The following is a 24,999-nucleotide window of genomic DNA, read 5'->3' on the forward strand; positions in this document are numbered from 1 at the left end:
TGCCTAGGAATCTTTGAACCCGCCTCCTACATCCACAAACAATCACCACTATTGTATAACAGTGCTGATATACTATTTATCTTATATCTTGTGGAATTGCAGCACCACTGTACATAATTTCCCATAAGCCAACGCAAAATATGACGATTCTCCCGTAGGAGTATCATTTAATATCAGCAGAGGTGCCACAGAATGTTATGAAATCCTTTTATTTTGAACCTTGGATTAGCCAGGGAAGATTTGCTGAGGATGCATGCTCTTTTTCTGTAACTCCCTGCTTCACAAACACTTAGTTACAGATGTTCAAACCTGGAAGCTGTCCAGTTTAACCACAGTCTTCCACTGCTGGCCACTGGTGGGGTGGGAGCTTGTCCAATTCACTTCCCCGACCTAGATTTTCCCCTTCTGGGATTTGAACCTGCAACCCTCCGACCCACTGGCTTCCCTACGCATCAATCCAACGCCTCTAAACCCTCAGGAAAGAGCTGCGCTGTGGCCCATAAAGATGCAGCTGTTCTCTGTGAAAGGAATGATTTGACAATGCCAAAGTCGCCTACAGCGTCTGCAAAGAAGTAAGACAGCAGACAAAGTCCTATAAGGGGGGGGGGGGGGGGGTGTGTGACAGCGAAAGAGAGGGTGAGCAAATGAGAACGGGAACAAGAGGAGACATTTAGCAGGAAGAAACCTTCTTGTAGATGTCCCAGAGTGCCTTGTGCTTGGCGGCCTGTGGCTATGGCAGTAAAAGTGTTTTAAGAGGGGGATGATCAGAGAGACAGAAGCCCTCCAGTAAGGCTGCCATCAACAGATGTTTCCATTAACCTACCAGTCTCTGTGTGTGTTTGTGTGTGTGTGTGTGTGTGTGTGTGTGTGTGTGTGTGTCCTCTTACACACACGTAGGCATTTAGCTGGTGTCTGGCTTGTTCTCTGCATTGTCCGTCTGCCTCTATGTTAAAAGGGACAGTTCACCCAACTGACAATCTGCATCAACAGTTTCTAGTCAGTTTCTCTACAAAATGTAGGTGTATATGAAGAGTTGCAATCCAAAAATGTGACACACACTCTTACAATATGACTGACAGAAAAAAAATAAACATTATAAACACTATTTTTAAGATAGTAAATAACTAAGTTCTTGCACTGGATCCTATATTTTAGAGATATTGAGTGATGAGCTTCAAGTAATGTTTTTTTATTGAATGGGTAAATAATATTTTCCAAAACTCTTCATATAGAGGTAATCAGTTGAGTTTCTAACCTGACAAAGACCCAAACTATTCCTTGACACTAACTCTGGTGATACAGGGGAAACTCTTCTGCATCAAAGTGACAGACTGACATAATTGGCCAATCGTGTGCCTCCGTCCTTTCCCTCAGGCAGCGCTCTTCCAATGAGGTGTCACGGTGCTGTTGTCAGCCTAATCCAATCACAGCTCTCTTAAGACATGAAGTGGCCTTTTATAATGTACAAACAGTACAATTATGTTTTAAATTTTTACTACAACAGCCATTTTCTTGTGATATTATAAATACTTGCACCTTCTAGGCTTTAGTAATGAGTAAAATAGCCTGAAAAGGGAAAGTAAAAATCATGATTTGGTGTCAAGGTTTATTTTTTGAGGTCTGGGCAGGGAAAATGAGAACAGCTGCCGCTGAGGGACATGTCTTTCCTCAGGCGGTCTGTCCTAGTGTTGGATATAAATGTAGAATTTGAATGCTATTCTTTTTCTTTTAATGACATGAGACAGCTCCTTCCCCTAGTTGTTCTTTAGCATCCCAATGGTCCATTATTCTGCCCTGCCTTGCCTTGCCTTAGCGTGTTCCCCCACAGCACAATAACCATTGTGGGGAATGAGGGACAAAGATGTGTTGCAGACACGCCCATGCATGTGATCAAACACACACACACACACATGCAATACACACACACACACACACACTTCATGGCTCTATCCCACTATCCAAAGGCACTTGTGGGGAAAGCCAATGCAGCAAAAGCTAACCCACCTGACCCATTTACAGCAGGCAGTACATTGTGTGTGTGTGTGTGTGTGTGTGTGTGTGTGTGTGTGTGTGTGTGTGTGTGTGTGTGTGTGTGTGTGTGTGCGTGTGTACTAGTGAGTGAGAAATGGGAACATGTAAAAAAAAAAAAAAAAAGGAATGAAAGGAGGGGGGAATTGACAGACAGACAATTCCAAAGACAGCATGATAGAGACAGACAGTGACAGACAGAGAGAGACAGACAGAGACAGACAGAGACAGACAGAGACAGACAGACAGCCTGTCAGTGGCGGCGTCCCATGGTCGTACCGTGACTGCGGCAGGCCCTTCTTGCTGAGATCCATCCTCACCCGCTCACCGACGTGTCTGTAGATCTCTACCAGGCAGCTCATGGCCCCGTCACGTACCTGAGGACCACAAAATGATTTACAACCGGAAGAGCTAATCTCTCTTGGTGAGACTAAAATGATTCAGAAGGGTTTTGATATCTTGAGACTCTGTTAGGAGCTGTCCATGCTTTGTTTGTCCAAGATTTATTTAGGTTTGGCCCTTGATTATACTGGACTGCTGTTGGATGACAACTGCCTTTTGTAATTTTGCTCATGTAAAATGCTGTACATTGTCTATCCGCAACTTTTATGTTTGTCATGGCCCTGCTGTCTTGGCCAGGTTTCACTTGAGAAAGAGTCTAACTTCACACTTTGCTCCCACATCTTCAAATCTGGGCCCAAATTGGCCCTGAGTTGGATGATTGATGATTAATCTTTCAATGCCAAGAATGTGAGCTTTGTAAATGTCATGATTACTCTCAGCATCTGTGAAACCGATCCTGAGTAATTCATTAAGCCAATCAAGAGGTAAACAAACTTATTGGCTCATACACAATGCTCAGCTTGCCCCGTGTAATGCGTGAATCCCCCTGTGGCAGATGGCAGCGTCCTAAAGCTGCGCTACTTGAAGCCGCCACTAGGGGGAGACGGACTCCACGGATAGAGCGCTGTAGCCTGACGCTGCTTTGTGTCTGAGCAAGGAGGGGAATATTTCTCTGGAGCCACTAATTCGTCTGATCCATGAGACAGCACACTGACAGAGACACAGGGCTTGTTTACACATCAAACCACCATTTTGAATGATTTTGTATTATTCACCAACTTGACTAGAAACAGAGCTCCAAAAACAAAACATAAAATATTGGATGCAAAATTGATATTATTATTCCCTTAATTCCCAAAAGAGCATAATTTCCCTAAATTATTTTGAGGTTATTACACCTAACAACAACACATATTTCACAACAGAGGCAAAGGAGACAGAGAAAAAGCATGACTCAGCATTACCTGACTAGTGGGGTCCCCCAAGAGGTTACATATATGGGGAACGATTTTACTGAGGGTCAGGCCTTGAGCACCGTACCTGAAAGACAGGAATAAAGCCAAATCAATGGGATGTACGGAACAGATCGACTGAACAAGACATACAAGGAGTCAGTGGGTGTTGAAGTTACAAAACATTAATATGTTGAAATGTAAAGATATGAGGAATTTTGTTTCAAAGTGAGATATCAAGCATTTGAAAAAAGTGACACTCTGACCAAAGCATTGTTGTCAGAGAATTAAAGCAAATTATGGTCCTTTTTAAACGGTAGTAGGCAACTTAAGTTGTTGGTTGACAAAATAACAGCTTTACGGACTGGGCCCTCTATAATTTAAATTCCTCTAAGTATTGAATGATGAACACTACAGGGATGGGAAAATATTGTGGAAACAACTATGACATAGAATATGCAACCGAGGGTTTTCTACTATCTTTTCCACCGTTTCTACTACTACTACCAGTACTACTACGACCACTACTATTACTATTTCTACTACACCAATTACTACTACTACTACTACTACTACTACTACAAAAATGGGGTGAGAAAGAGGGAAGGGTTCAGCTTACGTGCTGAGCGTGGCGATGAGGCAAAGGCACACTCCCTCTCGGGTCCTGTTGTTCTTGTGTTTGAAGCCTCCCAGCATTCTGTCCCACACATACTACAAGAAGACACACACACACACACACACACACACACACACACACACGCACCAAACAAATATGCACACAGGCCTTACTGTTATTGTCATGGATTACTGCGATAGCATATGGAGCAGGATATGAAAACCAGCTATAAGCCAAATACTGGCAGTGGCTGGTCAGTTTGTCTACTCAACCAGCCACTTTGGCAGGTAACCATTCATCTTTTTTAGGATAATTTCTATCTATTTGGCTGGTAAAATAATTAAAGAGGTTTGTCCAGTCCAGCAGATGAAAAAACAAAGTTCCCTACCCTGATAGCATATATTCCATATTGCTTTGATCACGCCTTGCATTGATTACCACAGTGGGCTCTTGAAAAAGTAAAAGGCAAGTTCAAATACAAAGGATTGAATCAATCCATTTGTTGAGCTCTATTGATTCTAGTTCTATAGTTGAGATTAAGGCCATTCCTTTGTTGTGGTAAAAGAGTTCACATAGATAAATTGAGAACGGGATATAACTGTGTTGTGTTGGATCACGATAACAAAGGTGTGAGAGTCAGACTGATAGCAATTGCTCTGTAGACGGTTTTAGCCCATAGAAATAGGCTACAATTCAATGAGTAAGGCATTCTGAGACATAGCCATTTAGTTGGAGCAGTTGTGCCTATTCTTGAGAACACGGCTGTGATCGAGGGAAACACAAGAAAGGTAAAAAATAATGTCTGGAAATTAATCATCATTCGAATCGGATAGGTGTTGTGTTTCTAAAGACCTAAAATCATGGAAAATATCACAACAAAAGCATGTTTGTGTGTGTGAGCGAGTGCCGGTACCTGTGGTGTGGCAGCCTGTTCCATGATCTTTAGCAGCAGGGTTTGGTCTTGGTCTCGCACTTGGTCTTTGGCATCTCCCAATCGGTCGATCAGGCTAGGCAGAACTGGGGGAAGCAGGGCAGAAGTAAACAGTGACCTATCCCTTTAAACCAGAGTGTGTCCAGACTTTGATACGGAGGGCCAAAGGCTGAAACGTACCGTAACATGAGTGGTGGGCCGGGATGAACAAAAGATGTGAATAGGCCTTGAGTATTTAAAAATCTAACAAGTAGGCATAAGCATCTAAAGCCTTATGTCACCATGGTGTTTGTTACTATGCCTTGTAGTCAGAAGGTTATTTCAAAATCTATTCTTAAGTATAATTATGTTGCACAATAGACCGAATACCAAAAATAACAAATATTCAAACTCGGAAGACCAACATGAATTTTGTGGAGGGCTACATTTGGCCTGCAGGCCTGACTTTGGGCAACTGTGGTTTCAACTGCCCACAAAAACATAGGATGCACACAGGATACAGGATAGGATAGGAGGAAGAGTCTGAATTGTATAGTCATTTATTCTTATTTAAATGAAGGAACAAAACAAGAGAGGAGTAGGGCGAGGCCAGCAATCAAGAAGGTGATAGCGAGGTGTGAATGATGCTCTAAAAATCAAATTTAACAAAAAAGAATCCTAAAACCTCCTAAAAAATGTTTAGACTACAGGAGAGTAAAACAGTGAAGCCAGCTATCAGGAAGGTGATACTGCATTAAATGATTATCTAAAATCCAACCTGACAAAAAAGGATCCTAAAAATTCCTTAAACATGGTCAATCAATTATTTTCTTAAATAGGTAATGAGATTGCAAAAGAGGAGAGGAAAAGAAAGAGAGACAGCGATTCTTTAAAATCTAATCTGATGACAAAAAAAAATAAAAAATCCCAAAAATTGAATAGTGTTTGATTCTTCATTCAAATAGCTGAATCCCTGAGATCACAGAAGAAAGCAAAAGAATGAGGGAAGCTATCAGGAAGGAGATACTGAGGTGTGAACAACTCAAAAAAATCCAGCCCGACAAATGTGGGGCGAGGGGCGTCTGGCTCCACAAAGAATGTAAGTCTGACAAGCTAAGGTGTTGCAAGATATCAAAAGACAGATACCACACAAATGATTAAAAAACAAACTGAGTCTTACCTGTTCCCACCTGGGCCTTGAATCGGTCCTGTAACCTCGTCACTAAGGCAGATAAGAGGTCCAGCCCAAGCAGAGCCACCTAGTGGAGACACAATGAAAAAAATATGATAAAAAATGATATTTTAAAATCAATTTCAGCAAAATACGTCACATAAAAACATCTCAACATCCTTGGCATTAAGTTAAAATCACACATTAATAAAAGAAACATTGCCGCATCTTGCTGCTTCAGAACACACCCAAGTTCAGAGCTGTGTTCAAATTGTGTTGGCAAAGGATTATGGGTAACTGCACTTTTGTACGTTTGTAAGCTTCTGCTGTGCTTGTGGATGACATTGGCCTCCTGCAACCGTCACAACATCAAATTGTAGCGCATTTGGGACTAGAATCCCATGGAAAACACGTTTACACTGCCGCACCATGAGTGTAAATGTCAGTTACACACACAGATACATACTGTCCCCCTTTCCAGGCACCTTTCCTTGTCATGGGGTGCGAGAGCTGCTCAATGAACGCCTAGTGAGAGTAGCCCTGCTAACACCATAACAACACTTAAGCATCACCTGGACTCCTGTCCAGAACATGGTGCAATTTTTGGAAACCCTAATTACGTTAAAAAGAACAGTACCTTGCTCTCAGTGGTTGATATTTCTGTTACTGCTGCACTGCCATCTGGTGGCTGTTTATTAAATTAACAATACGACAGTGAACTGTAACTCCACTATCATGGATAAATATCCCAAGCCACTGATTTTATCATAGTATGAAACAAAATCTGTTCCGTATCTTAAGATAGTCTGCTTATGATTGTAGCTTTTAATGTTTTTTGTGCAGTATGTTCCACAGTGTCTGTTTTCTACCTCAGGTGATAACAAAAGCAATATTCCACCTTGCAAGCTTGCTTTCTATTCTATTCTATTCTGTTCTAGTCTATTTTATCTACACCATTCAGTTTTATGCCATTCTATATTTCCTCTCTTTCTCCAAATTCTCTCAATGGAGGACCAGATAGTTTGGTCCTCAGCAGGCAGAAGGCCTGATGTCTGCAGGCCTAATCCTCAGATCAGTCCCTTTGTTCTCAGACTAGAGGGAATTACAGTAATTAGACTGATGACAAGGCCCAAACAAAGACACAGAGGGAGCGCTGAGAGGGATCAGCAGAGCAGAACAATGCCGCAAACCTCCACAGAAACCTGTTTGAAACATCTCAAACCTAGGTTCTGCACCTCTTGGGTTAGGGCAAGGTGGGAGGTCTTGCTCTCTCTCTCTCTAACCTTTCCTGGTGTGACAGTACGAGGTGAACTCTTTCTTTCCCATTCTCTCTCTCTCTCTCTCTCTCTCTCACACACACACACACACACACACACACACATACACACACCTGCAGGGAAGAACTCCTCCACCTGTTTCTGTCACAGCCTTTAGGCTATCACATTGCCATCGCATACAGTGGTAATCTTCACACACATGCCCAGCACATACTGGGAGGTTGAGTCATGAAGGGGCCGTGGCTGCAACTGCGCCCTGTGTGTGTGTGTGTGTGTGTGTGTTTGCACTGTCTTTGAGCTCAACAGCAGAGACACACACATAGAAAAACAGAGCGAGTCGGTCCAGTTGAGTCCAGATGAGGACAGACAGGCACTCCTCCTCCGCTCTGCAGACAGACAGATGGCTCGCTCTCTCGTTTTGTCATTTGTGTGCCCCCCCAACCCCCCCAACCCCCCCCTAAAGGCTCGAGACCCAATTCTAGCACGCATCATCCCTCCCTCCTTCACTCCTCCTACCCATCATGCTCGGTTCTCATTTCGACCGCTCTTTTTGTCTAGTTTTGTCCACTACAGCAGACGGAGTTTCATCTCAAATCATATTATCTACTTTAGATTACATACCTTATCAAATTACACATACATACCCCTAGCCTGTGAAAAATATGACAACCATTGACTCTGCAATACACACACACACACACACAAACAAACTAATGTGATGGCGGTATAATAGGTTAATCAGTTCTCCAGGGATCTTTGTCCCAGTTAGTTGTGCACCTGGCTATAAACACATGGCATTTGAAAGATACAAGACAGTAAACACAAAAAAGGCATACAGATGTGTGAATGAATAGAGGGAACATCCAGGTTCTGGCAGGGTTACAGCTGAGTTGTTAGCAGTACTAGCGGTCTCTCTTTATGCCCGTTAGCATTGCGAAGGTACTACATGTTGACACAGCTAACATCATGAGAGGCGAACAACTTGGTTCAGTGCCTGTCTAAATAAACGTGGTTTGGATGGGAATCCACAAACAATTAAGGCAGAAAACTGTCTAGAGGCCACAATGCCTGGTATGTCTTCCATTAAATTACTAGATAAGTAGGATATAAATTGAAGAATATTACAAACAGCAGCTGGTTTCTGGCCAAAGTGGCTGGGAGAGTAGGCAAGCTTACCAAACACAGCCAAAATCTGCCTGCATTTGGCTAGTGGCTGGTGGCAATTTCCCATCCTGCATACAAGCGGCAAATGAGTGTGTATCATGCTAGCATGATACACACTCTCTCTGGCTTAGCCCCATCTCTCTGTGTGTATCTATTCCTCCATGGTCTGAAAACCTGCTAAGAAGTGCAACCTTCAGGAACTGGCCACTGTCTAAGAAATGAGAGTGAGACCCACTCTCCCACTTCTAGCAGTTCCAATAAAAATGCACAAATGTTTCAGTCTTCCAACCTTCATCACACAACCAAGCTGGGAAATGAATATTGATATAGCCTAATGTTGGTTAATTTGTCTAGTGGCAAGTAAGTTAGTCTACCAGCTACTTAGGCTGATAACTAATCATGTGTTATGTGTTATGTGTTTGAAAAATCCATTTGGCTGGTAAAACAGTGAAAGCAGCTGATGAACTTTGGGAATTACACTGCTACTGTGGCCAGAGGACAAAATAAGGTGTTTTCCTGCGTTGCATAAAACCACCACAGATTTCTAAAAGAAAGAAAACAATAGAGTATTAGATTAACAGATTTAACAGAATTTAAGCAGTCAGATATATCCAGCAGAAATGGCTGTTCCAGAAAATGATCCCTGGAAAGTTCAAGTGTAAAAACCTTTCTGGTCCCAAGTTTTTTTAGATCAATCTCTGAACAGACGGAAGCTTTCCTCTCCATCTGTTTAACTCTGTCACATCCCCATTCACTAAAACATGTGTGTCTATTCATCCTCAGAGCTGCTGGAAAAACCAGTAGACCAGGGCCTGTTCCTCTTTCTGTCTCTGATGTGGAGGAGCCTTCAAATTAAATCAAGCCTTTCTCTCTCTTCTCCTCCCTAGCTACCAAGCCTGTCATCTGATTAGCAGTGGAAATACACACATACATGCAGACAGCACACACACACACACAGAGAGGCATGTATGCAGATAGACAGGCACGGAAACACACACACAAACATACACAGACAAAGACAAAGGCACATACACACAAAGACACACATACACACAAGCACAGAGAGACACACACAGAGAAACATGCCGCCATCTTTGCAGTGATTTCCTCTAAGTCAAGAACAGCTGGGTATTCTGTCTGTTTCCACAGGGAGTGGAGCCACACACACACACACACACACACACACACACACACACCACTCTCTCTCAATTCCAAAAGTTCCAATACAAAAAAGTATGAAAATGTAGTCTCTCAACCTTCATCTTACAAAAATACAACCACAGCCCTTTAGATATTAAAAAGAAGAAATTTGAATAGAATAAAATTAAAATTGTATAAGAGACTTCTATCTCCTCCAAATTATTTCATGAGACACACACACACACACACACACACACACACACACACAAAGAGCTGTAGTTTACTGCAGAGTGCCTTGTGATTATGCAGCATACCTGGGCCTCCCTCACTACCTCCTGCTGCACAGCCTCCAGCTACACAGTGCTAACAGGACTCTGATGTCTCAGTAGCCACTTTGCACAAAGCAAGGCCTCGTCTGGGCCAGGACTGGCTTCTCAACATTTATCTGAAGCAACAGTCCTGCTGAAAACATCATCTCTTGTTTTTTAACCTTTATTTATCCAGGAAGAGTATACAGAGTGAGCATGCAGGCTCTTTCCCAGCAACTTCATCCAGTTACAGACAATCACAGTTGGGAGCTTCTTAGCAACAATCACAGTCTTGCAGCTGCAGTGCAGCATTTGGATGTTAAGTGCCTTGCTCAAGGGTACGCCGACACTAGTTGTTGAAGGAAGGGAGAGTGTTACTGTGCTTCATACCTGCGAGCAACACAGTCAACAAGTCACCGGAAGTCCATTCATTTCCTATGGAGCTGATGTGTGGACAGTAAACAAGCTTGTCGGTTGAGAAAAACAGGCCAAGGCTGATTTTTTCATGATAATGGGCCATGAACAGCCAATCAAACTTTTGCCCTTCCTTGTTTCCCTACCGGTGTGATTTTGTTTCATGAACAATAGTTCTGGTTCTGCCTGGCAAGTGCAAAATAAATGAGAAGTTGATTACAGCCATTCAAAGCTTCCCAGTTCTCTACAATTTCTATTTTTGAAAGACTACAGGCCTAAACGTCTCAAAAACGATGCTTGGAGAACAGCTGCATCCATCACTGGGGTCAATGGTAAGTAATTTTATTGAGTTTTCTGTATATTTTCAATTAATGCTATCTAAAAAGCACTTGCTAGCTCGCTACGTTAACTCATCAAAACAATGTAACGTTATTGGCAAAACCAATGCAGTGGAAAATATAAATACATAGCTTATTTGTTCTTGGTCAACTTTAGCTGCACAAGACCACTACACAGATGCACATAGATGCAATCAGAGCCTCTGGCCCCGCCCACAATCGGTCAGAATAGACCAAACCAAGTTGCTTGCAGTGTGTACACCCGGTTAGTATTCATTTTCCCCACCCAGACTCTCCAATTTGAACCAACAACCTTCAGATCACATGTTCATTTCTCAGGAACGGTTTACTGTGTTCGTTTCTCAGGAAAGGTTTACTGAACGAGCACACATTCTGTTTTTCCCCCCCCCAGCAACACCCTGCTTTAAATTTAGTCACACATGCACATTTGGGAGCTACCCAGTTCAACCACAGCCTTGTACTGCTGCCCAGTGAGCGGCTGATCTGGGCCTAACGACAGCCTGGCCCTAGCCTACGCCTGGGGATGGGTACGACCAGACAATTCCTAGCATGCACAGGATCCACCAACAGTAATGGGGTGAGCAATTCTGCTGTTATGCCGGCGCTTGGGGACAGTAGCGATGGTGATATCATATTCCGGAGGTGTAATTAGCCGGCAGTGGCCATGCAGTGACTCAGCCTCATTCAGCAGCACTCAGCAGCACTCAAGACCCCGGGCATGGTGGCGAAGAGGAGCAGGACGGCGGAAAGTGCAGTAAACACTCGTATTAAGGAAGACAAACAGCAACGCTAACACAGTGCGTGGGCAAAAGTGAGGGAACGCGCACAGGGACACGTCCTAACACACAATGATACAGAGAAGAATTTAAAACAATTAGGGTTACACACACACACACACACATAGTTACAGACAGTGCTAGGGGCTGTGCGTATCTCTCTCTCACACACACACACACACACACACACGCCCGTCTTTCCAGTCCACTTCCTCCAGAGACGGCGCTTCATGCTTGACTTGCTGGAGTGAAAACATTGAAACGGGAGCATCCTCCTCCAGCCATACTGCTACTGATACTAGGACATCTCTCTCTCTCTCTCTATCTCTCTCTCTCTGTCACTCAAGTTATCACTCAGTCTCTCTCTCTCTCAGCAAACACTGGGCTAGCAAAAGAAAACTGTTTATGCTACACATTGAGGTTGGCAAAGTAACACTAACTGCCCGCCAAATCGTGGTAGTTTTTGGCAGTGGCTAGTAAGTTTGCCTGCTCTACCAGCCCCTCTGGCAGCTAACAGAGCATTGTTTGGGGTCCCTGTGTCATTATAAAATCTAGCAGGATGGTAAAATTGTGAAAGCAGCTGGAGAATTTTGGAATCCATTGGCCACTATGGTCAGTGGAAGAGAAAGTTAGCTTCCTTCCCTGATACTCTTGTTTATATGCTGAGAAAAGGGCCAAACATTGTTATTATGATTATTATTAACAGCAGCTTTTCACATAAATGTCTTTCAGCTTGTGTGCCGACATAGTGTGTTTGAAGTAAAAAAAACAAAAAACTATAAAAAATCTAGTGAGTGCGAGCGTAAACAAACAATTTGGGTTAGCTTAACGCAAGCTAATGTTGACGTATGTTAGCATCTTGGCTCTCTTCCCACCTGCCTTCCTTTCTCTGTCTTTATTCACAGATTACAGCATCCCTCCTCCCTCTTCCCTTCTTGCCCTCAGCTCCCATCTCTCTTGTCGTCTCTCCTCCTCGTCTCGTTTATGTCTACTCCTTTTCCTGCCCTTCAGCTCCTCCTCGCTTCTCTCCTCCCCTCCCCTCCTCGTCTCGTCTCTTCTGCCCGTTTCCTCTGCTGAAAACAGTATTTGCCATAGCTGAAGCATTTACTACTGTAGTCAGATGGAGCTGATGACAGGGCTGTGTGTGTGTGTGTGTATGGGCATGCGCTTGATCTGAGTGTGTGTGTGTGTTTGTTCTTCTCTTCACACCAGTGTGCAGTCTGAGCCGCATTCCCCCGAGCAATGCTGTGTTCAGGCATCAGGTGAGATTTTGTTGGGGTCTATACTTACATATAAATTCTGTGTGTGTGTGTGTGTGTGTGTGTGTGTGTGCGTGTGTGTGTGTGTGTGTGTGCGTGTGTGTGTGTGTGTTTACTTGCAGAGCCCTTTGTAGATTCACCTCTGCATGAGTCTCCTCAACACCTCTGCACTACCGCAACTATTTAAAAATCACAGTGGTGCTGCTGGCTGCATAACACACACACACACACACACACACACATCAGGATGGTTATCCAGTTGTCTGCTCTCTCTCCCATGAGGCTTGTTATAGAACTAACACTGCTGTGTTAGTTACGTCACCACCATCCATCACCACCATTTTACTTCTATGTGTTTATTTGTGTTCTTTGTTGCTCTGTAAAGCCTTTTGTGTTTGGTTAAAGAGGAGAAAACTGACTTGACACAACTACTTCCCCAAGCTGTGGCTGTAAATAACAATGTGTTTAGATAAGGGTTGGCTACATGCTCCGCTCCCTTTCACATAACTAGCTTTCCTGTTTAGTAACATGTAGGATGGCTGGAGGATAGCGTTGTTTATAATAGGCTATGTGTAGACTAGTTCTATCTGTGAAATGTCTTATCCATATAGGCTAGATCCAGCATTATCCGGCTAGCTCAAGCTTTGTTGAAGACACAAAAGTTCAATTAAAATGCTCTGTTATCTCTTTCTTTTCTGTGTTAGTGTCTAAAAAAAACATCTGGCCTTTTGTCATAGGTCTAGTTTCTACCAAACTGTCTACCAAACTTCAGCGCCGTTGTCCCCCAGAGCAAGAAACTAACTTTTTTGTCCACCAGCCTCACTTTCACTTTACTTTCACTACTTAACCAGCCAAATTAGATTTTTAAAATTGAGCAACATTGAGCTTGTGAGCAACAGCTTGTTACCTTCCAATGTGGCTGGTAAAGCAGTCAAAACTGGCTGGTGATTTTGTGGTGTGGGCCGATTTCAATGATGGGACTTGGGCCCAATTCACTGATGGGTGCCAATGGCTTTCCCACTCTCAGCCCCCTCCTTCTAATCAGTCAAGTTTCTACACAGGTGCTCACACACTAGTTGAATGGCACAAGGTATAGCTACATCAGATCCTGCGTCATGGTGAACATAGTTGAATCCAATCAACTCTTTTCATAGTTTTTAAACTTCGGAGAAATTATCCTCCAACCACAATGGCTGTAGTTTGCACCACAGCCACAGCCAGGGTGGAAAATTACCACCAGATACAGGCCAAATCCTGGTAGATTTTGGCTGTGGCACGTTTGTTTACCGAGAAAAACTGGAGAGGCTTTACACACATCCAAAATGCTCTACACAGCAGCAGGACAAAAACAGCAATCAAATGAAGAGAAGAGGAAGGTATGCTCACTGTTTCAGTGCTCCCAAAACAGTGACTATTGAGGTAAAACTGTGACAAGACCATGTTTGGTTGAAATGTTATTGTCACAGTTTTACCTCAATATATGTCACTTGTTTTGGGAGCATTGAAAAAGTGAGCAGACATTCCTCTTTTCTACGTATTTGTTTACTTTACCAGTGTCTTTGACAGGTAAGCAACCATCATTTAGAGGTCCTATTGCTTTCTAAAAAAAAAAACGTTGTTAAACTCGCTGGCTGGTAAACAGTTGAAAGTGGCTGGTAAACTGGTAAAAGAAACCAGAGCTTAGACAAGAATTCTTTAACCTGGGGGCAGGTGATTAGTTTCAGACATCAAAGAAACAGAACAGACAAAGGACAACACTCTTGATTTGAACTAACATTTCCTGGTGTAATTTGTGATATAACAGCAACTGTGGCGAGTGGACAAAAGGTTTCCTGCCCTGATCACGGTGGAGCTAAATGTCTGTATATTTTGAAACACTGTCTCTGTGCCATCGACCCCAACAGTGTCCTAGAGGTAGAGATGTGAGCTATCAGACGACGACCATGAGACTAGCAGTGACGCGAGCTGAGGTGCTCATGAGTCCTGTTAGCCACGGGCGGATGACTAACAACAACAACAGCAGCAGCAGCAAAGCAGGCATCAACTGAGCACAATTTAGAAAAACACACTGACAAAGATACCAGCATTTTAGCCATGATATATGGAGCAATCACCCTCTAAAAATGGACAGATTCAACAAAGTCAGCTCCTTGTAACTTTGTTCATAAGAGTTGATGTTGTACCCTTTAGTATGTTTTAAAGAGCTGTAAAGCTGTTGCTAAGTACTCTGAGCTCTGCATGCCACCGACAACTGCTGTGATGTCTAGTAAAGCGTGGATGTTGTAAAAGTCTCTTTCACACATGCATGCACACACACGCACTCACACACACACAGCAGATGTTTTACTCAGCAGGTTCAGGGTTTGACCCTTCCCCTTTCTTTAATCTCCAAGCAGAGGCTGTAACTGAAAATTGCACACACACACACACACACACACACACAGACTTAGATGAACATGGCCGAGTGTGGAGAGCGGAGAGAGGCTGGGCCACGGAGGACACAGTGTCCGCTGTTGACCACACGTATTCCCCTCTCACTTTCACACAAACACACACACACACACACACTTTAAATGCTTTATCTGAATCCACTTAATTCATATTTACATAATATTCAAATATAACAGCAGTTCAACATGTTTTAACGACATTCAACTTTCAAGGATACTAAAGCAACCTCTTTGCCCCATGTCCCAGCTACCTAATTCTACCTGAGACTGAACAGAATTGTGGTCGTTGTTTGTCCCACTTTTGGATAGGCTTGCAGCACATAAGCCTCTAACACCAAGTTAGGGAACAGGTCCAAGGGTTCCATGCATACACATGCTGCCACAGCACCTGTCAGATGGGATAGAGGAGCGCATCACTCCTCAGTCAGACCGCCGTCTTAGTGAAAGTGGCAGCAAACTAACATAGCTACTAAAAACAATCCGGACATACAGACAGAGAGGCAGCTGAATCAGGATGTCACGTTGACACTGCTTACGCACAACGAGACAGAACCGGCGGGTTGTTGTGCGTTCAGGACTGTTGAAGGTCACAGAGCACCAAGATGGTAGCGAATTACGTTAGAACAGGTAGCTGTCATTTATACGGAGATGCTGGTGACCATTTCCCTTCAGTGGCATTTCTGTGACCTGTTCTGCAATCGTCTTGTGAATGCAATACACCCTGGGTCAAACAGCAGCTGCAAATTATTCTCAGCCTTTGTTTTAATCTTCTAGGTGAATCCCATGGGTGGGGTTGACCACATCAGGACAATTTCAGATAGTGTCAGAGAGGTAGTCATTGGTTGCTTCCTTTAATTCTGTGAAATGTTCATCACATGATAATGTTAGAGGTTTGAAAAGCCAGCTGGGAAAATATGGACAGGGAAAGTGAATGAGAAATTCTCTTGTCTATGCTCTTTAGTAAGGCACTTCATCCCCAAATGCGCCGTTATACCTGCTCAGTGGTTGTCGGTGTTAATGCCTGTAATTTCATGAATGTAAAGCACCTTGTTGCCAATAAAAAGCATACACGCTCAAATTTTCATAGATAAGTAAAGTTAAAAAAAAAAAAACAACTATAAGAATATATAAGAAAACCCCCAAAATTGCCAATCAAGGAAAATACTCACTACAGTTCAATTTCGCAAAATTAAGAACTCATACTTGTAACATCAGCAAACAGTCAGCAGAAGGTACAGAATCAATTAACTTCTACATGAACTGTCACCCAACAGTCAGCAAAAATAGCGTCAGTGCAGCTCTAGAGTGTGTTTCCACCTAGTGTGTGGTCCGGGGATGAGGAGGATGTGAAGGGGCCAGGTCGGCCTGGAGGGTTTAAACATGAGCTTCCCAAACAGACGAGGTTAAAGGAGGTCACAACTGTCTCTCTGTTTCCCCAAATAACCCCCCACTTGCCCTTTTCTACCAGTTTCACTTGTGTCTGAGGGTGCTGGTGCATGAAGGAGGGGGCTGTATGTGAGGTAGACAAGTTTCGTGTTACCTCAATTGCTGTCTTATGATCCACCGATCAGCAGATTGCAGTATCAAATCGATGGGGTTCCCAGAGTGTTTAACACTAATCCAGGTGTTATGTGATCTGGGCCAAATCAATACACCTGTGTCGTTTGATTGCAATGGAAGCAAGCAGGCGTTGAATTTTAATTAGGCTCTATCCTTTCCTCAATCGACATGTAGATACCGTCTGTTACCTCAGTCCTGCAGGACTGATTTCACAGCATCATAACAACAGAGAGGAGGACTACCAACTGATAAACTAGCATCAAATGTACCACTGAGGCACTGTAATGTCCAGAATTTTGAAGCTAATTTGATATTTATGATTTTAGATGGGTTTCCACTCCAAACTTTGTGAAGGTTACAATTTTGACACAAGCAAGCTTCTTGGAAAAATGTCTTCCATGCTAACCAACTAGTTGATTTCAGCACTTAGTAGTAGTGTAGTGTTTCCTTTACATGTATTTAGCTGCAGTGACCCGCCACAGCTGGAAAATTGCCTCCACAGCTAGCTGGCCTTATTGCTCAGCTCACTGAAACAAAAAAAAACCAACACAATTACAGTTGCAAACAGAAAAATCTACTGCGACTGATCCTGGAATGAGCCCTGGAATATACCTGGGTCTGAAAACAAAAATTAGCCCGACCTTTTGCATCCACAAAACAAGCTAGTGATGGCTGGGCCATTTTACTGAATGAGCCAAGCGTAAAGGCATGCACACTTCAAAATGCAATGTATGGTGCTGTGTCTACAACCTAGCCCAAAATTTCTACAAGAAACAATCCTAGAATTCTACCTTCAATAAAAATTAAATGCATGGGCTGAATTAAGTGAAACCAGGCAGTATATGGCAAATACTTTATGCAAACGATCAATTTCTTCTCTGAAGTAGCAGGTCTAAAGTTCTGGTCCAGAAAAAGGACAGGAGAGGAGCTGAGGAGAGACTAACAGTCTTAGCACTGGTGGTCAATAGTCCTGTGTTGAGAATCACAGGGTCAAAGGTCAATCCATGGAGGTCAAAGAGTGCCTGTCTGAGATAGCAAGGGCTGGAATTCCATTCACATTGACATTAACCAGTTGTTATGAGCTCGTCTGTGTGTATGCATGCGTGTGTACATGTGTGTGGGTATTCATGTAACTCCTGCAGTACCGTAATGCTATCTCCTGTTTAACAGCCTGTCTTGTATCTATTACTGATAATAGGATAATAGCTCTATGATCACACTATGATAACCACTCTAAATACCAATCTGCTTCCCCATCAAACTAATGTGGAGGATAATCCTAAAGCTGCACAACAACACCGCTAACAGGGAACTTTACTCTGCATTCTGCAGACTGTAGGAATCACCTACAAGTTAGTTTGCTAGTTTAGCTAACTGGTTGTGTAATTAATTGTGTTGCCCCAATTCTGACACATCCCAGCTGATGACTGAGTAAAAAACAGAAAAAACAAGGAGGCAAACTCCTTGCAATTTAGCATGCCAGGAAGTGGAACCCTTGCAGATTCAGAACTACCTTCCTCATGGACTGTCCAACCGGTTTTCATATGATATATATTATGATATGTTACAATATGATATGATACTATTTGCTGTCACAGAGGAAATCCAGTGTGCAAAGTCCAACACAGAAAACACTCTGCATGTCATAAATCATACAATGCAATAGGTACCAAATAACATATTCACATTCACAACTCATTTTTATTTGCTCTGCTCAGTATTCATAAGCTGTTTTTGTCTTGTCATCATCACATCTTCTGTAACCTCTTCTCTCTGTTCTGCCAGACAGCATCGCTTTCTTCCACCTCCACCTTTGTCTCGATCCCTTTCTTACTTCCATTCTCTGTCAGAGCGGCAGTTGTGAGATGCTTTCGGCATATCCCTCCGAGTAAGCCTTGATATGATAATATTCATTTTGATTTTTTCATTGTGTTGTCGTTGTGGTGCAGCATGGTTTCTTACATTTCTTTGTTTTTTGTTCCCCAAGCTAGCAAGCACCAGCAATGATTATTGTTTGTACAGATACAGCCAGTTGTGTCTGTATCTCCTCACCAATAACATGGATGTAACCTAGCCTAAAATTCTGGGAGGAATTCCAGTGTGTTTGATTGTCAGCTTACAGAGAGTGTAATTAGGAACTTCTTTCAATCACATATATAAACACATATAATTGGGGTCAAAGCAGAGAGTCTTCCATTGCAAATCACTGCTGGAGCACGTACCATCCTGCTCAGAGACATTTTGACAGAAGTGGACACCTGCAATTGTGGGGATCAAACCTGTGAACCTTCAGTCACGGGGACAGTCTCTCTGACCACCAAGCCCGCCCTGTTACCCTCCACCTCTAGCTAAAGGCATAAAAGCAACAAAGCCCTTCCTATAGCTACTGATCAGCAGCATCCATTAGAAGGCTAGCAGCTATGCTAACCACAACTAAAGGTGATTATCAAATCCAAGAGCAGCAAGTCGATACTTGTATCCTTCTGGAGAATTTTCTTCTGAAATTGTCTTGGAGAGAATTAACTTCCAAGGAAGTGAGAACAGAGAACGCCTCCGTACAGTTTGAGATGGGCTGTGAGCTTGAGGTTGCACAAACAATTACAAATCATTCTCTTTGGCCAAGTCACCCGATGCATCCTCAGCAAGTAAACTTTCGGGATCTTTATCCATCCTCAGCACTTCTTTTGCTTGGGAATCGTACTTTGGCCGTTAAATATGATGTCAAACATGTCATGGAGGGCACAAGAACACACATGAATACAAATTAAGAAAGACCCTGAAAGACGGTCCTGTGGCGGCATCATACCAACACGATAACAACACCATGTCAAAGCACACGTCTCTATAATAATAATAAGCTCTTAATACAAAGCTCTTAATGGCTTAGGACCGGCCTACATTACAGAATCCGTGCTGTTCTACATTCCATCAAGAGCCCTCAGGTCTTCTACTGCTGGTTTGTTAGAAGTACAAAACCCCACTCAGAAGAAGATTGGGGATGCAGCCTTTTTTAACTCTGCTCCTAAACTGTGGAACACCCTGCCAAAGAATATTAGAGAGGCGGGCTCTGTAAGCGTTTTCAAACGACTGCTAAAAACTTATCTTTTCAGCTTAGCTTTTAAATAGCCTTCATTTTAACTGTTTCTGTTCAGGATCCCAACAGAGCTGACATGGGCAAGCACGAACACTATATGTGGGGGGGACAGAGCTTTACCCTGTATGATTCTCATCCATCTGTGGATGGTGAGGTTTTTGACCAAGAGGAGAATCTATGATTCTCGTCTGCCTTAGGCAGTGAGATCTGACGTAAATATCAGATCAAGAGTAGAATCAGGAAGGACAGGGGAAAAGAAAATTAAAGAAAAACATATGGGTTCACTCATAATGTGCATCTAAAAGTACCCTTCTAGTAATATGAATGCAATGCACTACACTTTTATCCATGACACAGCACATTTCTATATTGTACAGTCCTCACTTTCCTCCTTGACACAGTACATTTCTCTATACTATACAATAAATTACTCTTTCATCTGTCTCACAGTGCCTTTCTCTGTAATATGAAAGCAATACATAGCACTTTCACCCAGGACACATCATTTCTGTATTGTACAACACTCACTTTCGCCCATGACACAGCACCCTTCTATAACGCTCACTTTGCTCCATGACAGAGCACATTAGCTGTACAATCCACTCAGTCAGTGGCTTCCTTCCTGGGCTCTGCTGACTGGGCAGAACAAATAGCCGACTGATAACATGATACGGGTGTTAATGCTCCAGCGGGCTGACATGGAAAATGACATGGGGGAGAGCGGATCAAAGGACGACTCCCTGGATGAAAAGGCTCTTCTTAGAATTTTTTAGAGTACTTCAGTTGCCGGATTGCAGCCAGTGCAATTCAGAATTTATTTGCCTCATCACACACTCCTCTGACATGCATGCACATGTATGTACTGTATGCAGTATATGAGTGTTCAGTATCTTGCTCAAGGACACTTCAACAGGGATGGCCACATTGACTGTCATGGAGATCAAAACTCTGGCTGTCCGATTAAGGCTCACACCAGACGATTTTAACATCGACTGTCAGAGTGAGCCGTTTTCGGAACGTTTTCTGAACTGCCCTCGTCAGGCAAGATGTGAACAGTCTTGTAATGCAGTGGTTGTCAATCCCGGACCCAGAGTACTGCTGGTTTTCTATCCTACCAGGTAGTTAACTGTATTCACCTGGCATCCCAGGTGTAAATCAGCCCTGATTAGATGGCTAGAATGAAAACCAGCTGGATGTGTCGGCCCTGAGGACCAGGAAGGAAAAACACTGTTGTAGTCTGACCAAGGCATTAAAATGATAATAATAATAATAATAATAACTTTATCTATACAGCACTTTTTGAAAACAATTTACAAAGTGCTTTTACAAAGACGGTACAGTGGTAATACAATGACAGACAACCTAATTTCCCTTAGTGGGACAATAAAGTCTGAATTGAATTAAACAGTAAAAGCAATAAGAACTTTAACAACCAAAGAGGAAAAACAATAACATAAAATCTATAAAATCAAGCAAAAGAACATTTAGAGATAAATGTTTTTAAAAGGGACTTAAAAGTTGAGACCGATCTTATGAATAGTGGCAAGTCATCCAAAGTTTGGGGGCTTTACTGCAAATGCCCGGTCTCCCTTTGAAAAGTCAGGAATAATGTACCGAGAGAAGAGCCTTATTTGCCTTATAGCATGGTGTTTCTAACAAGGCCACCTTGCCTCCCACAGCACTGCCATCATGTTAAGGAGAAATATTGCCCTCATCCTATATGCTTGCTTCCTTCATCGGAAAAATACTGGTACCGGTTTCAAGCCCCACAGGAATGAAGGCATTTGCATGCTGGGCCACAATCAAGTATTTCAGTCCTGTCTAGTTGTTAACAAGCAGGGCCTGGAGGCGGACTACTCAGCCTTGTGTTGAGAGCCGACTGTCTACTTGAGCGCTCAGAGAGAGGACAAACCAGTGTCGCCCCTGGCAGGGCAGGGCAGGGCAGGAGTGGGTGCTGCGCTGCTGATGATGTAATCCAGTTACTTAAGGAGAGGCTGCGGTGTTTTCTGCCACAAAGGCCCTGGCCAGGAGGACAATGACACGTGCCTGGTTGCGACACAAGGGAGCTATTGTGTTAAACTAGACAACACCAGAGGAGAGGCAGTGACAACAGAATCAACATCAAAGACAAGGCTGACTGACAGGTTGTTCAAACAACAGACCGGGGGCTGGTAGGAAGAGGTTTTCCAAGTGCGTGGAGGCGTTTTGGTGGACCGAGAGACACAGCTAGGAAGATTAGGTTATGAGGATACAGTCGTTTGCCCCAAATAATGATTTATAGCAGCGGTTATTGGGGGTAATTCAGTTTTGATTCCATCTCTGTCCCCATTCTGGTCTCAGTGTTGGTACTTGTGCAGGTTGCAGTGCAAAACAAAAGTTCTCATTGTGATACTTTATGATGATTAAAGTATTGTTGTGTTTTTCCCCATCAATACACAGGAAATACTGTCATGTAGCTAACCAAGGGCTCTCGCTTTTGTTTGTTTTCCAAGCCAATATCGTTATCTGAGAGCAACGGGCCATGTTATCTGTGGTATTTTATCTTTTAGCAATTAATAGTGTGTTCTATAAGTTGTATAAGTCATGTTCGAGATGAGAAGGATTTACCATCTAGACAGAATGACACAGCACACTGCTAGCTGCTAGCTAAGGGGTAAGAGAGTTCAACACAAGGACAGACAGAGGGAGAGAGGGAGGGAGGGAGGGAGAGAGAGACGGAGAGAGAGAGAGAGAGAGAGAGACAGAGAGAGACAGAGAGAGAGAGAGAGAGAGAGAGAGAGCGTGTGTTGTTCGGAAGTACAGGGTTTTTGTCAGCAATGTTTACTTACAAGGCCATCAGGATGGTCTGTGCGTGTGTGTGTGTGTGTGTGTGTGAGAGACAGAGTGAGTGTGTGTGTGTGTGTGTGTCTGCATGCATATGTGTGTGTATCTCTGAGGAACATAATGGAACCATGAAATTGTGATCATTCTGGGATGGGGGGAGTCACAATGCCTTTTCACAAAAAGCGGCACTTTACATAACGAGATGGTGTGATGTTGGGGTGATACAGTGTTTTAGCTGAGACACACACACACACACACACACACACACACACACAGGACCCTGTGTTTCAGACGAGAACACGACACTCACACTGACGCTCAGCTGATCAGTGCCTGTAGGTTTTCTACAGGGACACACACACACAAGCACACACAAACACACACACACACAAAAAGGACACATCTGAGGCAACCATCCTACAAAGGTTTCTATTCTCACAGCTATAATGTGGCGTTCAACTCCCCCTGAAGGGAGCTGGAGGACGGGGGGGAATGAAGGGGCGCCTGTGTGATAACTTGTGATTCATGAAGATAACATGCACATTACTATGCTTTACACCTAAGGCTGTGATGACACCTAAGGGTTTTCTTTGGTCCAAGCCATAGTGGAAAAGTATACTTTTTTGTTGTATTTGATTCATTAAGGGCCCCGAACATGCTTGTGGTGAACGCGCCCTCAGAGAGGTGCTGTGAAGTTCAAAGACGGTAAAACAAAGTGCCGCACACACAAAGTCAAATCTGTCCTAGTGCCGTCACAGTATCATGGTATCAAGGTTTCACTTCAAAAACAATATCATAGTACAATAAAAAAAAACTCAAGTAACATCAAATGGCACTTCAATTGTTTCAAATGCAATAATTATACAAGCATTTGTTTTAGACTGTTTCTCCCCCATCCAGTAGCCAGTGATTATTTTGAAGAGGGGGAAAACAAACTACATGAAATGTTTCCCAAAAGTCATGTTTTGCTGCCATGCAATTCCCCCAGCTCTTGCATGCTAGCACATTGTACAAATAAATACTGCATATGATTATCTTTTTATCTTTGTCTTTAAATAGTCAAAATATTAAGGTGCAAAAACTACAGTAAAATAAATTTGATAGATGCAGTTCGAAGGGATTCAATGGCATCTTCTGGCTGAGTCACCGAGTGCTGTTTGGATTTTGAGATAACACACACACATACACACACACAGACACACACACTTCTCTCCACAGCTGGATCAGCTGTGTATCCATGAATGTTGCCTATGTAAGGAGCACACTGAAACAGACAAACACACACACAGACACACTCCCATCACTCACACATCCAGTACAACAAGTGCCTTAGAGGGCTTTAGGGGTCTATCCCCCTTTCTACAGACTGACTCATATTCTCTCATCAGTCACCTCAGGATATCACACTGCTTTGTCTGTTATGGCCTCAGTGTAGCACTGATATGCTGATATGACTAATCTTCCCCTCATTCATCACTCAGTAGGCTGTAATGAGTGGGGACCAGGCAGAGCCAGACTGGCCCACCCTTAACAGCCTCAGTGGTCTATCTCCTCTCTCTATCTGCCAGACACACCGGCCAGACAGTTTTGTTCATTAATTGCCGACCGATTATGGTGGAATAGAATTTCAAATTCAATTTCCTCTTCAAAAGCGTTTGGAAGGACTAAAGGGGGAAGAAGCCCAGCCTCCTGTGCTACATAACACTGGGAAACAAATACCAGCTCTTAGTGGAAAATTATCCAAAACGTTGATTTATTATGAAATTAAATGAAACAAAAAAACAAGCATCTTAACTCAGACTATATGTCACATGCATTGAATGACATGCGGAGGCTTGACGACGTGGGGGGATTGAGACAGAGAACCGCTAGATTAACTCAGAAAAAAAAAATGCTGAAGCTGAGCAGATTAAATAAGGGAGCAGATTATGAATCTGGGGCTGGGGCCGCAGAGGGTCCCGTCACTGGTAGATTTCTACTAGAGACAACGCTGGCAGGGTGGTGGCGATGGGTGGGAGATCATCAGGATATGGGGATTTACAGCTGCTGCTGATGGCAATGGTAGTAGAGATGGTGATGGTGGCCCGCAAATGGGTCATTATCAACACAATGCATTCTTTCTATATGCCAGAAAGGCAGAGAGGTAGTTCTCCCATAGACTGCATTCAGTGAGAAAGAAAGAGAGAAAAAGAAAGAAAGAAAGAGAGAGTACAGGAAAGGAGGTGGGTGGTTTGACAGGGTTAAAAATAGGGCAGGGAGAGAGAGAGAGAGAGGGAGGGGGAGAGGGAGAGGGGAGGAGAAGCAGTGTACAGTACGTGCGAGAGTGAATGAATGAAAAAGACTGAGTAACAAGCA

At 43.2% G+C, this 24,999-nt stretch overlaps 1 protein-coding gene and 1 non-coding gene across 2 annotated transcripts in view; one reads left to right on the forward strand and one right to left on the reverse strand.

Moving 5' to 3' along the window:
• The window catches only part of clasp1a (cytoplasmic linker associated protein 1a), a 101,797-nt gene that overhangs the window by 64,587 nt on the left and 12,211 nt on the right, over positions 1-24,999 (reverse strand). The window contains exons 3-7 of the mRNA XM_078286067.1: positions 6,030-6,108; positions 4,853-4,956; positions 3,943-4,034; positions 3,336-3,411; positions 2,308-2,405 (exon numbers count right to left, since the gene is read on the reverse strand). Coding sequence (XP_078142193.1) covers positions 2,308-2,405; positions 3,336-3,411; positions 3,943-4,034; positions 4,853-4,956; positions 6,030-6,108 — 449 coding nt within the window. The remainder of the gene's footprint in view (positions 1-2,307; positions 2,406-3,335; positions 3,412-3,942; positions 4,035-4,852; positions 4,957-6,029; positions 6,109-24,999) is intronic.
• Positions 6,505-6,631, forward strand: LOC139916232 (U4atac minor spliceosomal RNA). Its single transcript, XR_011784848.1, has one exon. It is a non-coding gene; the product is annotated as a U4atac minor spliceosomal RNA (small nuclear RNA).

This window comes from Centroberyx gerrardi, chromosome 10 (assembly GCF_048128805.1).
Source record: "Centroberyx gerrardi isolate f3 chromosome 10, fCenGer3.hap1.cur.20231027, whole genome shotgun sequence".
NCBI classification, from domain to species: Eukaryota; Metazoa; Chordata; class Actinopteri; order Beryciformes; family Berycidae; genus Centroberyx; species Centroberyx gerrardi.